Source organism: Amphibalanus amphitrite, unplaced genomic scaffold (genome assembly GCF_019059575.1).
Source record: "Amphibalanus amphitrite isolate SeventyFive unplaced genomic scaffold, NRLGWU_Aamphi_draft 001311F_arrow, whole genome shotgun sequence".
Taxonomy (NCBI): Eukaryota; Metazoa; Arthropoda; class Thecostraca; order Balanomorpha; family Balanidae; genus Amphibalanus; species Amphibalanus amphitrite.
This window is the reverse complement of record NW_024882804.1, coordinates 103,795-118,681: the sequence shown is the minus strand read 5'-3', so window position 1 is coordinate 118,681 and position 14,887 is coordinate 103,795. Positions and strand designations below refer to the sequence as shown.

The following is a 14,887-nucleotide window of genomic DNA, read 5'->3' as shown; positions in this document are numbered from 1 at the left end:
AGGATTCCAAATGAGCACTAGCCTAGCGCCTTCGTAGTATATAAGCGAGACGCGGATACGGCGTTATTACGATAACTTTTATATGGCAGCTTGCCTGTTTTACTCTGTTCGTAGTTCAGTGAGAAAAAAATTCCACCCATGATCAACGCATGTTGACCAGCAAGCAATATAAACATGACACACGGGAACACCACATCACAGTGCACTCGTGTCTAAAAATAGCGGCAGGGGCTAAAAGTCCTGACCAGTCCACTCTTGTTAAAAAAAAAAAACATCACCACGTAGAGCTCGTGTATTTGATCCAGAAAGCCAGCAGGGAAAAAATCAGTTCACAAACCTATGAAGAGCGACAGACGCACACAGAAGCTGATCGTGCAACAGCGGACGCCCGATTCTCAACCCACGACCACGCGGCCGGGCGCCGGTACGGCGGCGGCTGCCTACCGGCGGCGCCCGGCTGCCGGAAATTCGGAGCGCGGCGCCAACCCGCCGACAGAGCGCGGGGCACCGTTGGCGCGGCGCTCCTCAGATAGCCAGCGCGCGCGGCGCAGAGGCCGCCCGGCCGGCGCACCGCCGGACGGCCCGCGGAGTCCGTGCAGCGCGCACGTCATGGCCCAGCCATGAGCGTGCAGCCAGTGGTCGTCACTCGCGTCCTCCGGGGCGTGCGAGGGCAGCACCCCGCGGAGACGAAATCAGTTCGGCGTCCCGCCAGCTGGGACGGGACTAGGCAATCAGATGAATTTGGCGCGTCTCAACCGGGTGCTTAGAAATTACTGATGCTGTGTGTAAACGTAACGCTTTTACACTATGTAAGCAGGATTACATATTATTCATACCTCTTGCCATAGGATCCTGTTTACCAAAGCAGCAAGAAAAGTAAAAAGCCCTCTAAACAGATAATTAAATACTTGAGAACCTCTGTCTGTGATAGCTGCCAAGAGCGCACTACAAAAGCTAAAGCCACCACCCACTAAGCCTGGCAGTGCGATCCGGCAGTCACCAGCCGCTAGCCTACAGGAGCCGGGCGGCTGTGGCTACTGCGCCGGCAGCCCGCGCCGGCCGTGCCCCGGGGCCTCTACACGTAGTACATGGGCACCGTCCGCGGTGTGCAGGCTCTCTGGGCGTCCGCGAGCGACGGCCGGCGGTCCTCGGCGATGTTGTTGACGGCCAAGAAGTTGTCGTGGTGCGCACGCGCCCGGAAGGCGGCCAGGTGGGCGTAGTAGGAGGGCGCCGGGTTGCTCACGGAGCGCGTGCAGCGCGAGAACAGGTGGCACATGTAGTAGGTAAGGATCTCCAGCTCGTCGGCCGTAAAGTTGCTGTCGTCGTGAAGAATGTGGTAGTGGGTCGGTCGACTGGTGCCCTGTGCCGAAGAAGAAAACCATGTCACGGCATAGGAAAAATGGCAGACACACTACGTTAACCCTCCGCAATGACACAAATTGGCAAGAAATGCATGAATATGTCAACAAATATCTGGAAAATGTGGTTTCATTGTCTGGGAGGGGCTTGTTGGACAAAAACAAGACGAGATCTTTCGGTAGGTGAATGAACATGCATTAATCAAAGTTCGCTTTATGGATCATACCTACCTTGTTATCTCGCCTAAGTCACGGAATGAGCAAAAAAAAAGCAATACGGAAAAGCCCAGCACATGGTCACAGAAGCTTTTTTCTTTGAGGAATTTAGTCCGAACCTTTTGAATGGAAGGATTACAAAGACAGCGCCCCAGCTAAGCGAAGCTTGTTGCATTGACCCTGCCTTCTTACCATCCGATCGCGCAATTCCGGTTCCAAGGCAGAATTTAACTGGCAAATCAAATAACTGGCTTCTATGGCAAATAAAACTTCCGCCCAGACCTGTCATGACTTGTAGTTAATAAGTAGCTAAGTGCTAAAGAATGGCATAACAATTTCCAGCGGCGTGTTCTCAAAAGTCATTAATCTGAGCGGGCGCAGTTAGCTGTACCCAATATCGGTGGAGTTGGGGAGGGCTCCCGCCGCCCAGGAGCTCACCTGGATGCCCTGGTGGCTGACCAGGAAGTAGTCCAGCTCGGTGGGGTGTGCGATCACAGAGTCCACCACCGTGCCCGGAGGCACGTTCTTCGACTTGCCCTTGGCCTCGCGCAGGTCCTGCGCAAACAGGCGCGTGTGGTGACGCTTCTGCACGACCAGCAGCGTGATCTTGGGCTGGTAGTTGGCCTCCAGCTTTCTGCACGCCTCCTTAATCTGTTCCAGCTCATGCTGGATGACCTGCAGGAATTGGCCCTCGCTCACTCCATCACGGAAGAAGACTATCTGCTGTGGCTTGACTCGGTTGTTCATCTTGTAGAACTCGATCAGCAGCTCTTTTACAGCGGTGCCGAGGTCGGCGATCAGTTCTTGGGCCCCCTGGCCCTCCTGCGGGTACTGCACCAGCACGCGGTGCCCGTAGCGCGCGTGGAACGAGGCGTCCATGCTGGCCACCACGGCGGCGATGCTGGGCTTGTTCTTCTGGTCCGGGGCCGGGTGGGTCACATCCGCTCCAAACACGATGGTCGGCACGCGCAGCATCGGCGGCCGAGTGCTCTCGTGCAGGCCGTTGTTGGAGCCACCCATTTTGGCGTTGATTTTCTGGCAGATGTTGGTGGCTGTCTGCCGATCTCCCCTGAACACCGTCTTGGAAAGGACGCACGAGGTCAGCTGACCGACCACCACGTCCCCGGCGCCCTTCACGGCGCTGTACAGCTTGTTCTTGGCCGGCAGGATGACCAGCACCAGCTGCGGCGAGTTGTACTGCTTCTTGATCTCGCTCAGGTCGCGGACGGCGTCCACGCGCTCCGGGAAGCGACCGTCCCTCTGTACCACGCCAACCGGCTGGGCGATATTCATACCCACCTGGCGTCCCGAGTCGGCCAGGCCGCGCAAGAAGTTCTGCAGCTTGTCGTTGTAGGTGCGCGCGTAGTCGAGCACCACCCAGCGCTCCAGGTGGTGCGGGTCCAGAAATCGGCTGCCGCGCAGGTCCCAGACGCCATCGCGCGGCTGCACTTTGCCCTGGTTGTTGTAGAGCAGGGTCGGCGCCGGCAGAATGCGACCAGTCACCTCTGTCGGCCTGTAAGGTCGGGATCGTAAGTCATGACCGTGCAGACGCATGAATAAGATCTTATACTCTACGTGAAGAACATGTACAGGTGCCATGTATTTTTACAGGTGCCATGTGCTAATTGAAAATGGGCTCGCAATGGAACCATCCGTGCCATGCGTGAGATCATCATCAGGTCCATAAAAACTGACAAAGATGAACCAAATCCAGATGGGAAATCGCAGGTGTGGACGAGGGCTTAACGCAGCACAACCGGGAAAAAGCCGGACCGTTGATGAGAACGTACGTGTCGGCCACCTGAAGGCCGAACTCGCGGTTGTGTGGGTCCCGGTTGAAGTCGGCCTGGCGCACGAACTCCCTGATGCGGTTCAGACGGACGTCTGCCGGGGCGGCCGTGGTCTTGATCATTGCAGACACCTGAACAAAGAACAGCTAGTCACGAGAGACCCGCAACAGGCTCGCTATTGAGCATGTACATACATACCAGCACGAAGGTCAGGTCAATAGATACAGAGCACCGACACTTATCAAACATACACCAATTCCTTCTAAGACCTGTCAGTGTGGAATGGTTCAGGTACGACATTGATAATAGGCACTACACCTTTTTGCGTTAGTTGTTGACCATTGGGCAAAACATTTGTACACATTCGCCATATAGATTGCACTGCAAATGGGCGGTTGGTCACACAGAATCACCATTGTGCAAAACTATTCGGGGGTCCTCCTATACAACTCAACATTGAGCGAAAGTTCCGCATTGTGCAAAATAGATCGTCAATGGTCAAAACTGTTCGTCATTGAACCGCCGAGAATTCACGTTTGGCCAAAACCGTCTATGTATATTTCGGCATTCAGAAAAACAGATAAGCCATGAACAAAACAATTTATCGCGTGCACTGCCGGCCGCAGGGGGCATGGGGCTCAATCCTTGCCATTTCCCTCATATAACTGAGTGGATGATGGATTAAGGACGTGGCGGCCGGTGAGTGTTTATTGGACGAGACCGGCCTCAGCCGTCACACCTAGCGTGCGATCCGCTGAGCCCGGGAAGTCACCATAAATCTTTGGGGGCGGAATTCCCACACCAAACAGGTAAACAACACACTGTGCTCATTCTAGTCAGGTGAACGGTATTGCCCTGGGGCTCGAAATGAGATCGGCCTCATAAATTGACAAAAATTGCCCTCATCAAAAGTTCGGGAATGCGAAGGCGACCGTCATGGCACATGTGCATGGTGTCCGTCAGCTTCCGCCTTTAGGACAGTTTGTTTAATATTCGATGCACAAAAAAAAACTCATCTTTGAATAGGCGAATTAATTGAGTTTTTTGTAAGGAAGTGCACAACAACCAACGTAGCACTAGCCAGGCGTGCTATGTTGGAATGGTATGGTGCATTGACGGAAATGACTTCAATGCATGGACAATGCCAGTATTGAACGTATTGAATTCAGCTGTATGCATAAACACAATGCAAGCAAAAAAAAAAAAAAAAAAACGCCAAGGGAACTACTTTTTTGTTAGCTAAAATGAGGTCAAAAGTTATTTTCAACCAAGTATTTCAGCTGCATTATTATTATTATTATTGTTTATTCAGCATCGTCATGCGACAAAAAAGATACATACCCCCCCCCCCCACCCACCCACACACACTCGTAATCAGCACTCAGGAGGTTAGTAGTCTTAACAGGCGCCGCGAGGCCTGACAGTTGCTTGCCAAAACCATCTTCAAACTGTCTATAAGACCACTTTCTTGGAGTGGTGCCCGGACTATGTCGTGATCGACGTACCCAGCAGCGATGTGCATGATAGCGCCGAAGTTCCCACCACACAGATTATATACGTGGCCAATAAACGACCCATCCAACTGCTCGGGGTACGTAGCAAGTCTGGCCAGTCCAGTGACTATTGATTGGCATTGTTCGTCGGTTAGCTAAACGCACTGCATATAAGCTTGAATGAAAATTACCGTACTGTTTCATTTAGAAAGAACCTTAAACGAAGGCTGACTTATTGCTTAGAAATGCCCATAGTGGTCATGCTCAAGTGGTATATGGTCGATGTGTGTTAAATCCATTTTAAAAACTATCCTAGATGTCCATTTAATCTGCTTTAAACATTGCTGAAATGATATCACCAAATGCCGAGCTATTTCGCTCATTGCCGAAGTCAAGGCGAAGTGTCAAACTGTTTTGCAGATCGCTCATTTCAGTGTTCAATCGGTTTTGCTGAATGGCTGAAAGGAAACACACAACGCAGGAATAGTTGTGCTCAATGCCGATTGTCGAAATGGCTCCTCAAACAGTTATGCCAATGGTTGAATTCAAATGCAAAAAGGTGTAGTGAGGAAAATAACATTTCCGAAAATACCGAACAAAGTTTATTACCTGCGTTAACTCTAAGCCACTGGTTTCAGTCAGACCCAGACAAGGAAAATCTGTCTTAAAGGGAGATACAGGGGATTGCAGAGAAAATGACGGACTTTCTAAGTCCGAACACTTCATCTCATTTGTATTATCCATGTCGGCCAAAGGGCCAGGAGAGAGGGGTAATTAATCTTCAATGGCAGCCAAACTAGTGATATATATAAAAAAGGTAGATTGTAGAATGTAGATCCATTGCTATAATACCAGCGGACCAAATACGTTTAGGACCCGAGGGTGGTAGCACGCCAAAACGTAGCGCCAGCAGTCTCACCTGGTCTGGATTCAGCTTGTGGTTGTTCACCTGGCCCTTGACCACCGTGCAAACCTCCGCTGGGATGTAAATCTTCTTGTTCTTGGAGCCGACCCAGAGGCACGGCAGGTTGGGGTACTGCAGCTGGACACCATACTCCTTGGAGAAGAACTGCTCCACAGTCATCTGCAACAGGGGGCGGCCGCCGGTCGGAGTGACCGCTTCGAGAAACCCGCTTACTGGCTCCCACAACGGCAGAGACGTGCGGCGGGACACAGCTTGATATTAAATATTTTGGACACAATTACTAGCGAACCGCCATCGACCTGTCATCAAGTGACGCATGAGCAGGCCTCGCTTACTATGGAATCCCGTTCGCGTCGCCTTAACAAGCACACTGGGTGCCTCACCTGCCTGCCATTGTGGTCGAACTTGTGCGTTCTGGGCGTGTCGCGCACCATCTTGTTGATGCGGTAGGAGCGCTTCCCCTGGTTGCCTCGTGTGTACTCCACCTTCAGGTTGGCCAGTTGTTTGTTCACCTCCTGGAACTGTAACACCGAAAGGGCGGACGAAACGTCAGGGCCGGGCACAGGTCACCTCAGTCAGCAGGGCGCACAACGTGTACCCCCTTCCACACAAATCTAATAGTCACCCCGACAGCCAGTGAGGCTGAACCAGGCTGAACCAACTAAATATAGTTAGGTAAATGTGTTTTGAATGATGTTACTGCAGACGTGGTGTCTGACCTAGACAACCATGACTGGAAATGATTATTTCACTAAGAACTTGTTACAGTGTCTTTAATCGTTCCTTTAACTTTATTATAAATTTTCACCATACAGAAAGTTTCAACGATGCTGGTTTATGTAAAGTACAATTACTAGTTTGAACTAAGAAATTATAAAAAGCCAAAAAGCTAGCAATCCGTCCATGGTGCTGACACCTTCCGACACTAGCTACCGTGCTCAGGATATGTGGCTCAGCGGAGAGCGCTAGCTACTCACACTTTTAAGTATTACATTAGTTTATTCGCACCTGCATTTGATCCAGACCTCGCGCAGGGTTGAAGCGGTCCCCGATGATCTCATACATCTTATCCATGACGTGCATTGGCTTGTGGAAGGCCTTGTTGGCCACGTCGATGTTGACGCGCGTCTGTTTCCAGCCGTAGCGGATGGTGGAGAAGTATCCGATCCAGAGCTCGCAGCCGCCGCCGATGTCGATGGTCCGGCCGCCCTGGTCCGGGAAGAAGGAGCGGCCGACCGGTGTGAAGCGCAGGCTGGGCAGGTGGCGCAGCACGATGTCCAACGCCAGCACGGCCGCCTGCGGCGTGTTGTTGGAGCTGCCGCCGACCAGGTACTGCATCAGCGGCTCGATGTCCACCTGACACGGGTCGGCCGCCTTCACCGTCAGCTTATAGTCGCGAGCCAGGTCGCCCGCCTCCTGGAACGACACCGTCATCTCCACCTGTTTGCCTTTCAGAGGCAGCTGACGGGCCGTGTACATATTCTTCTCGCCATCAAATACAGGAAAGTACTTCCCAAACTGTGCGTTCTCTTTCATTGCCTTATCGAAGATGCGGCGCTTCACAGTTTTCGGCATCCTCTTTTCGAACTCTACATCATAGTGGTACACTTCTCTGCACTTGATACTCAAGTTGAAGTGGTTGGTGAACAGCTTTATCGGGCGACCCATCCTCCCTGGGCCCTTGCTCTTGGGTGGCTGCAGCTTGCAGATGCTCTTCTCCGAGGGCGCCGGCTGGAACACGCTCTCTGCGGCCTTTTTCGTCTCCGCCACGGACATGGCAGCCATCTGCCGTGTAACATCGCCGGCCGGACCCCCCTGCTGCGGCGGAGGTGACTTCAGCTGCGGCGGCGGCGGCGACTGGGGCTGCTGGGCCGCCTGTGGCCGAGAGTCCTGGGCTCTCGCGCCTCTCGGGTCTGCGCCACGACCCCTGCCTCTGCCCCGGCCCGCACCCACAGTCAGCCCGGGTGGTGCCGTCGGCGTGGGCGTCGGTGCCGGAGTCGGCCTCGGCGTAGATGCCGGTGTAGATGTCCCCGATGAACTTGGAGTTGAAGAGGACTTTGGCGCCGGTGCTGCGGCCGGTGCCAGTGTTGCAGCAGGTGCTGCGGCCGGCGCCGGTGTTACAGCCGGTGCTGGGGCTGGGGCTGGTGCTGCGGCAGGTGCAGCGGCCGGCGCCGGAGCTGAAGTTGGCGCCGGGGCTGGGGCAGGTGTCGGCTCTGAGGCGGCGGGAGAATCACCACCCGTGGCGCCGTCCCCGGCCGCCGTCGTCGCAGCCTGGGCGGCCGCCGTCGCCGCTGCCGTCGGCTTCTTGCGAGGCTTCTTTCTTCCCATATTCAAAACGGGGATACGACTTTCTTCGGGCGAGGCCTTTTACCTGAAACGAATGGGATGATTTGTAGATCAGAGCTCACAAATAGTAGATAGTGGTACATCTAAACTGTTACCCAAATGCTGGTCATATTATCATTGTCGGACTCCAGGGTACCAAAGCCTACTCTACAGCAACGCACAATTATTGTACAACCGTCTGCCTAACGAATTTAGAAACCTGCCTCTGGATTCTGGACAACTTTTTAACACTTTGTTTCTGAGCTGTTCTGCGTTTTTTTTGGGGGGGGGGGATGAATACGTGATTTGGTTTGTTTGCTGACTGATGTGATGTGATGACGTGAGTACCTACATTTTAACTTGTTTCCCCTTTAATTCTGACACATCACTCTGAATAGCCATTTTACTGTGTCATTTTGTCAAATACAATGATATACATTTGAGGTGCCGAGAAGGATTGAACTGTCCTGAGGAAGTGCGATGGAATAGGGGGAACTAAGGAACAAGGAAGCTGACACTTTCATTTCATATGCGCAGTTCGTGTGGTTCGGGCAGTTCGTGTGGTTCGGAATTCAAATATTAACATAGGTATTAGGTAATACTGATATAAGATTCGTTGCAAGACATCTACTACCGGGAATTCTGAAATAAATATTCCTATTTCAAAGCCATATGTTTCAAGCATGGAAGGCACGAGACAAATGAACCACTTTCTAACATACACAATTGCCAATGCCAATTTCTGTGGTAACCTCTGAATTCTGATTCGTGCTGACTTCTGATCTGCGGCCACAGAGGACGTGTTCCAGATGAGCGCCCTCTCGCTCCACACACAGCTCTGCACATCGCCGAGCGGACTCCACCGCAGCCCGGCAGGTCTCCGGCCGCACTCGACACACGGCAGACGTCACTGCCCGCTTGAGGTCATCTGTGGTCCTGGCGCTTTGGTAGACTTGTGACTTCAGGTGACCCCAGAGAAAGAAATCAAATGGGGTTAGATCCGGAGAAAAAGGGGACGATGGCCGCACCTCTCATCGAAAGATGATCTGCGAACTGAATGGGTTCCACAATGCGCAGCCATTATTGTCACAACAGCAGTGTGCGGCAAGTCTCAGTCTTGTTCTTGTTGGAACCATTGTTGGTCCAACAGCTGGACGTCTTCAGCCAGCTGCCTGTTCAAGGAGAGGTGCCATACCCAGAGATGTTTGCTAATCAAACCATTATCAAACCAAACCTAGTCCTGAGAAGTATGCGCATCTGGCTGACCTTATCCTCACTTCTGTATGGAAATATGAAATTGCCAAAATAAATTACTGTATTAAAAATCGAGATATTTCGAGCACAGCTCTTCGTCGGTCGATTGTAATTATTTACACACATAACAGGCACACAATGTCGAATTCGTCTCAAGTTCTTCAGTAATGTCGCAGTAAGAAATTTAAATACACAGATCCCGTGCAAATTGATCACCCTAGTTCCTACCTTAAAAATATATCTACACATAATTCCCCAGTTAAACTAGCAGTACATATATAGGTATCTTTCAAGAACCAATTCACACACATTTATATACATTATTTTGGAAGAAGCTGCCATGATGTAGTGTTATCGTTAATTTTGGGCCTGGCGTCTCGGATGAAGATGGATTCAGCGATTCTTCTATCCGCTTCGTCTTTGCATACACGCAGGATTTTGGCCGTCACCGAGATGTCGCGTCGATCCATCTCAGGGTGCTTATGCAGCGGATGCTCTCCTAGGGGAGTGTCCTCTTCCCGTTCCTCCGATGCTCGTTGTAGCGGAGTCTAACTGGCCTGCTCGTTTCTCCGATGTAGGTGTCGCCGCAGTGACTGCAGGTAAGTTCATATACCACGTTTTTGGTCGTGCACTTGGACTGTAGCCCCGCCTGGCATGAATGACAGCACCTTCGTCCCGAGGGGCAGGGGGCTGGGTTCAGTCGTGTCTTGACCAGTCGTTTCTTCAGGGTGTTGTTGGTGGTCCATGCTATCTCCACTGGTAATCCAGAGTTGATTGCAACCTTCTTCACCTGAGCAGCCACCTTGTCATTAACGAAGGGCAGTCGGATATATGTGCCTTGCTTCTTCTTGTTCTGTTGTCGCTGATCTGGCAATTTCATATTTCCATACAGAAGTGAGGATAAGGTCAGCCAGATGCGCATACTTCTCATGATGATATTCCTCAGAACGCTTAACCACTTACAAACCTAGTCCTAACCAAACCTACCCTAACCTTACCTACAGCCTTCAACCTAAAACCTACAACCTAACCTAAAGCGCCTCTCCTTGGTTGCAAAAAAAAAAAAAAAAACAAGTGTGACATCACTAACACCTGCTTGACTACTACTGTACTTTGTAGGTTGTATTTTTGTAGGTTGTGTAATGTGTTGCGGGTTTGGAGGTAGGAGGTTATATGTTGGTAGGTTGTAGGTTAGTAGGTAAGGTTAGGTCAGGTTAAACTATTCTGATTTTATTTTTTAATTTGTTTTGGACATTTGTGGGTGAAATTCAATCGAAAAAAAAGTGTTTGACATGAGCCAAATCTGTGTTCAGGGACTAAGGCCTAGTGACTTTTTTCACAAATGGGTTGCAGCATTGGATTTGGGATGTGAGATGCCTGCTACACGAATACCGTTAACTCTTGGACCTTGGTAACAACTTTGTCCAGCCTGTAGTTTTAGAGCCTTGGATCTTGGTATTAAATAAGGTGGCATTGTGCGTGCTCGCCGGACCTATTGGTTTTCTACATACGCGCCGGCCGAGAGGGGGGGGGGCGGTACGAACCCCCTCGCTGTTTCGCCCCTGGTGGAGCTAGCGCGTCGCGGAAAAAACGAGCGTGTGCAAGACGCAGAGATTGGTACCCGATTTTAAGGTCCTAGGTCAACCGGTGACCTCTGAGGTCAGGTCAAGTGCCCCAAGGTACGGTTCAGTTTTTGGTGAATAGCTTCGCAAAAAACGGCCGCAGAGCCGCGATTTTGGCAACATCGTGTTTGCCTCGCTCAGGCGCGTCGCATGATATACTTTTTGTTTGAGTCAGGTCAACTTAGGGTGTTGAGACTTCAGGTCACGGTCAGGTCAGCGCCCCCAGGTCACGAAGTTGGTCGAAAGAGGTCATGTCGCATATCATTCGATTCGGCAGGTCTTCCTGAGTCCATTGGTAGCTTTCCCCACTCGCTAACTTAATTTGATCGGGAGTTATTGACGAAAACCTAATATGACCTTGATGACGTCATAAATGACGTAACGCAAGGTCAACATTGCAAAAGTGACGCATCTTGGAATGAGTGCATCAAATCACGATTCTGTGTGCTTGAGATAGTTGGAGATCGTTCCCGGCACCAGAATAGCAGTTTTCATTTTTCCCCATTGACTTATAATGGTGAGGTCACGGAAATGACCTGACCTCATATGAACTTCAGGAAAAATCCGAGATATACAAGTTGTGAGACTCGTCATGGATACTAGATCCTGCAAGTTTTATTTCCCTGTGAAAGCTCCTCTGGCAATTACCGGGGTTACATGAGCGATCCGTTCCAAATACGCACTACGCTAATGCGCATCAGCTCCCCACAAACGGATCTACGGCACCGGTTACATGAGACTAATTCGTTTTATCTACGTCAAACGGATCTTGTTTGGCTCACCCGGGCTGACTCCTCGACGGCCGGTAATTCGCATCACAAACGGAATAGGATTAGCGTACAGTCATGGCGCAGTTGCGGCATTTACCGGGACGACTGAGCTAAATTTTAAATACTTATATCATTTGATAGGCTCAAAAACATTTAGAATTAACATGAAATCAAAAAATGAAAACAACGTTTTCTTGTTTTAAGTCAGTGGGCACTGATTCGCCATGCAGCGACAGCAGGGTGGTCAGAAAAAATTATCTATCAAAATATTTCATTCATTTTATTTCACATGCAAAGACTAAACCAAAATACCAACATTTTTTTGCTATTTTCTACGAGGCAGCCAATAAAAAAAATGCTTAGTATTTTGCATTTTGACGCTTCCAGTCAGCAAAGAATAGTTCTTGTGAAATACGGCCTGAATCGTGTGCCTCGGACGTTTCGGTTACATGAGCGATCCGTTCCAAATGCGCACTACGCTAATTCGTATCAGCTCCCCAAGAACGCATTCAGTGCACCGACTACATGAGCAAATTCGTATCAGTGACGTCAAACGGATCTAGTTTGGCTCTCGGCCCGATGCGCATTACAAACGGAATAGCATACAAATGTGGCGCACTTCCGTAGCAATAGAGGTGACTAAATTAAAAATTTATTATCTTATGTCTTTTTTGCATTTAATCTGCTAAAAACATTATCAATTAACTTGACAAAAAAAAGTTGAACATAAAGTTGTCTTGCTTTGACTCATTGGGCAATTGCCTCTCTTGATTCGTCTGTAGTGCTGTCAGAAAAATGTTTCAACTGAAATTATGTGGATATTTACTATTTGGTTTTCACTATATTTATTGTTGAAAACTTGACAAAATACCGACATATTTTTTTAAATATTATTTCAAAAGAAGAAAATGAAAAAAATACCTATTATTTTGCATTTTAATGTTTCTTTTTGCGAAGAAATAGTTCCTGTAATACGTATCTTGGTCCTATTCGCTTCTAAGCCTCTTTCCCAGTGGATTTTGTTCGGACCGCCGATTCGTATTAGCAGGTGGATACATGAGTCGGTAGTACGCTCCTGATTCGCATTAGCGGTGAATCCGATCGTGATACGTATTTGCTTTGCTCATGTAACCGCGGATCGGATCGCCGATTCGTACTAGCAGGTGGCTACATGAGTCGGTAATGCGTTCCTAATTCGAATTAGCGGCTAAATACGTATTTACTGTGCTCATGTAACCCCGATAATAGAGGGCGTTGCGAAGTTGCGACATCTGAAGACCGTGCAGAGGTTCACTTATGACGTCATAGGTCAGTGACCTGACCTGACCCGAAAATGCGGTTGGTGTCAAAAGATCCGGCTTGAATCAAAGGTCAGGTATGCCAAGTTTCAGCTCTCCATCGCCGGCGTGTTCGGAGCTATCGCGAAAAAAAACCCTATGCCCCCCTCGGCCGGCGAGGGTTAATGTGCAATTTTATTGTTGTGGTTTCATTAGCTGACGCCCCTAAAAGCAATAGCAAAATCAAATTAAGACTATTTAGAAGCTTTCAGTAAAAATACTTATATTGTTATTCACCATGCCTATTAATGAAGTTGTCACCAAAAAATACAGGACGTATCATTGAGGATTATTCGCCAGCTGGCGCCATATATGGCACTAGCAGAGCTTGTTATCAGACATCAAATTTTATAAAGTTTTTGGAAGACCAGCTCCCCTGGTGTTTTCCCATTGCTTATTGGCCCAATAAGAAGCATGCAAAATTTCAGCTTCCTAGCTAAACGTTTGCGTCTGCCTCAAAGGCCTCGAAGTTTGCCTCATAGGGCATAATTGAGACTGCAATGCCGGTGTTAGCTGCATTGTCCTGGCAGCGGCATTGATTGGCACAATATCGCCACAAATTAACTGCTGCCCAAGCAAGAGATGAACCTAACTAGTCTTTGCCATCGCAAAGACTAGTCCAGACTGCAAAGTATGGCAATTTCGACGAGATCTCGTCCGTGCGGGCTTGTTCGGCTGGTGCGGATTTTGGAGTGGTGCGGTGCAGATTTGGCCTGGTGCGGTGTGGATTTGGCTTGGACCTTGGTGCGGTGCGGACTTCGCTTGGTCTTCTTACCCGGGCGGGTTCCCTGCCGGGCTCCCTGACTGTTCTTTGGAAAGCCCTACAAATGCGTGCCAGCCACGGTGACGCACGGTGATGGCGGACCAAGGTTTTAAATTTACTCTACGAACTATCAATTGCGGCACAACAAATCCATTCTCGCCTTGGGAATTATAGTGATGACGACGTCATTAGAACGAAGACTGGTTGTGATGGTGAGTGACTGGTGATTGTGTGCTATATATGTCACATTTGCGAGCAGCTGGTTTGGATTGCCAATCAGCGTGCTACTTTGGAATGACATCATTGTTTTTACTCATATGAAAGTTTGTTGGGGCGATTTGATCAAGGCTCGTGAAATTCACACGTGGCATTTAGCATGTAGAAGGCCCGCAGAGGGGGAGAAGTTCCGAATGTCACGTGACCCATATGCCCTCAGGCGCCCTATTTTCACCGGCGTCTGTCTATTTGCTCTGTTTCAAACTTCCGATACAAGTTCGCGGCGCAGTCCCGTGGTGAGCAACTGAGCTTTGCTCAAGCAGTAATTGAAACTGAAATTGGACGGGAAATAATTATAGTAGATGAATTAAGTCCCTTGCATTATCATTGCCTGTGGGTTCGGTGCGGATTTTTTGGGCTTTCGGCCCGCTATGGTGCGGATTTTCCGGCTCAGTTTGAAGGGTTGGTGCGGATTTTGAACTTGGGCCGGTGCGCCTCGTCGACCAGCGTGTCATACTTTGCAATCTGTGACAGAGTGAAAGACCGGGTCTAGCCACTGCCCACTGGAAGAAAATTGTCTTCACAAAACCGGCCCATACCTCCCGGGTCTCCCCTACCTATGTCACACGACACACACCACATCAACATAAGATTGCTCACACCAAGGTTCACACCAACACCCAACCAACACCCCTCTCACATGCCTTTCAACACTCTAGTCAAACTCTAGTGCAAACTGCAACTGCATGCTAGTGCAGTTCAACACCAACAAACATCAAAATTGTATGATTGTCCAAGGACGTATATCAATATAGGAG

At 49.8% G+C, this 14,887-nt stretch overlaps 1 protein-coding gene across 8 annotated transcripts in view; it reads right to left on the bottom strand.

The window, feature by feature from the left end:
• Positions 1-276: 276 nt before the first annotated feature.
• The window catches only part of LOC122372070 (protein argonaute-2-like), a 33,491-nt gene continuing 18,880 nt past the window's right edge, over positions 277-14,887 (bottom strand). For 2 of the 8 annotated variants that reach the window (XM_043348936.1, XM_043348937.1), the window contains exons 2-7: positions 6,791-8,153; positions 6,166-6,303; positions 5,777-5,941; positions 3,365-3,495; positions 2,013-3,087; positions 277-1,360 (exon numbers count right to left, since the gene is read on the bottom strand). In XM_043348936.1, coding sequence (XP_043204871.1) covers positions 1,076-1,360; positions 2,013-3,087; positions 3,365-3,495; positions 5,777-5,941; positions 6,166-6,303; positions 6,791-8,110 — 3,114 coding nt within the window. In that variant the 5' untranslated portion in view covers positions 8,111-8,153 and the 3' untranslated portion in view covers positions 277-1,075. The other 6 variants (XM_043348939.1, XM_043348941.1, XM_043348938.1 and 3 more) reach the window with 6 other exon arrangements.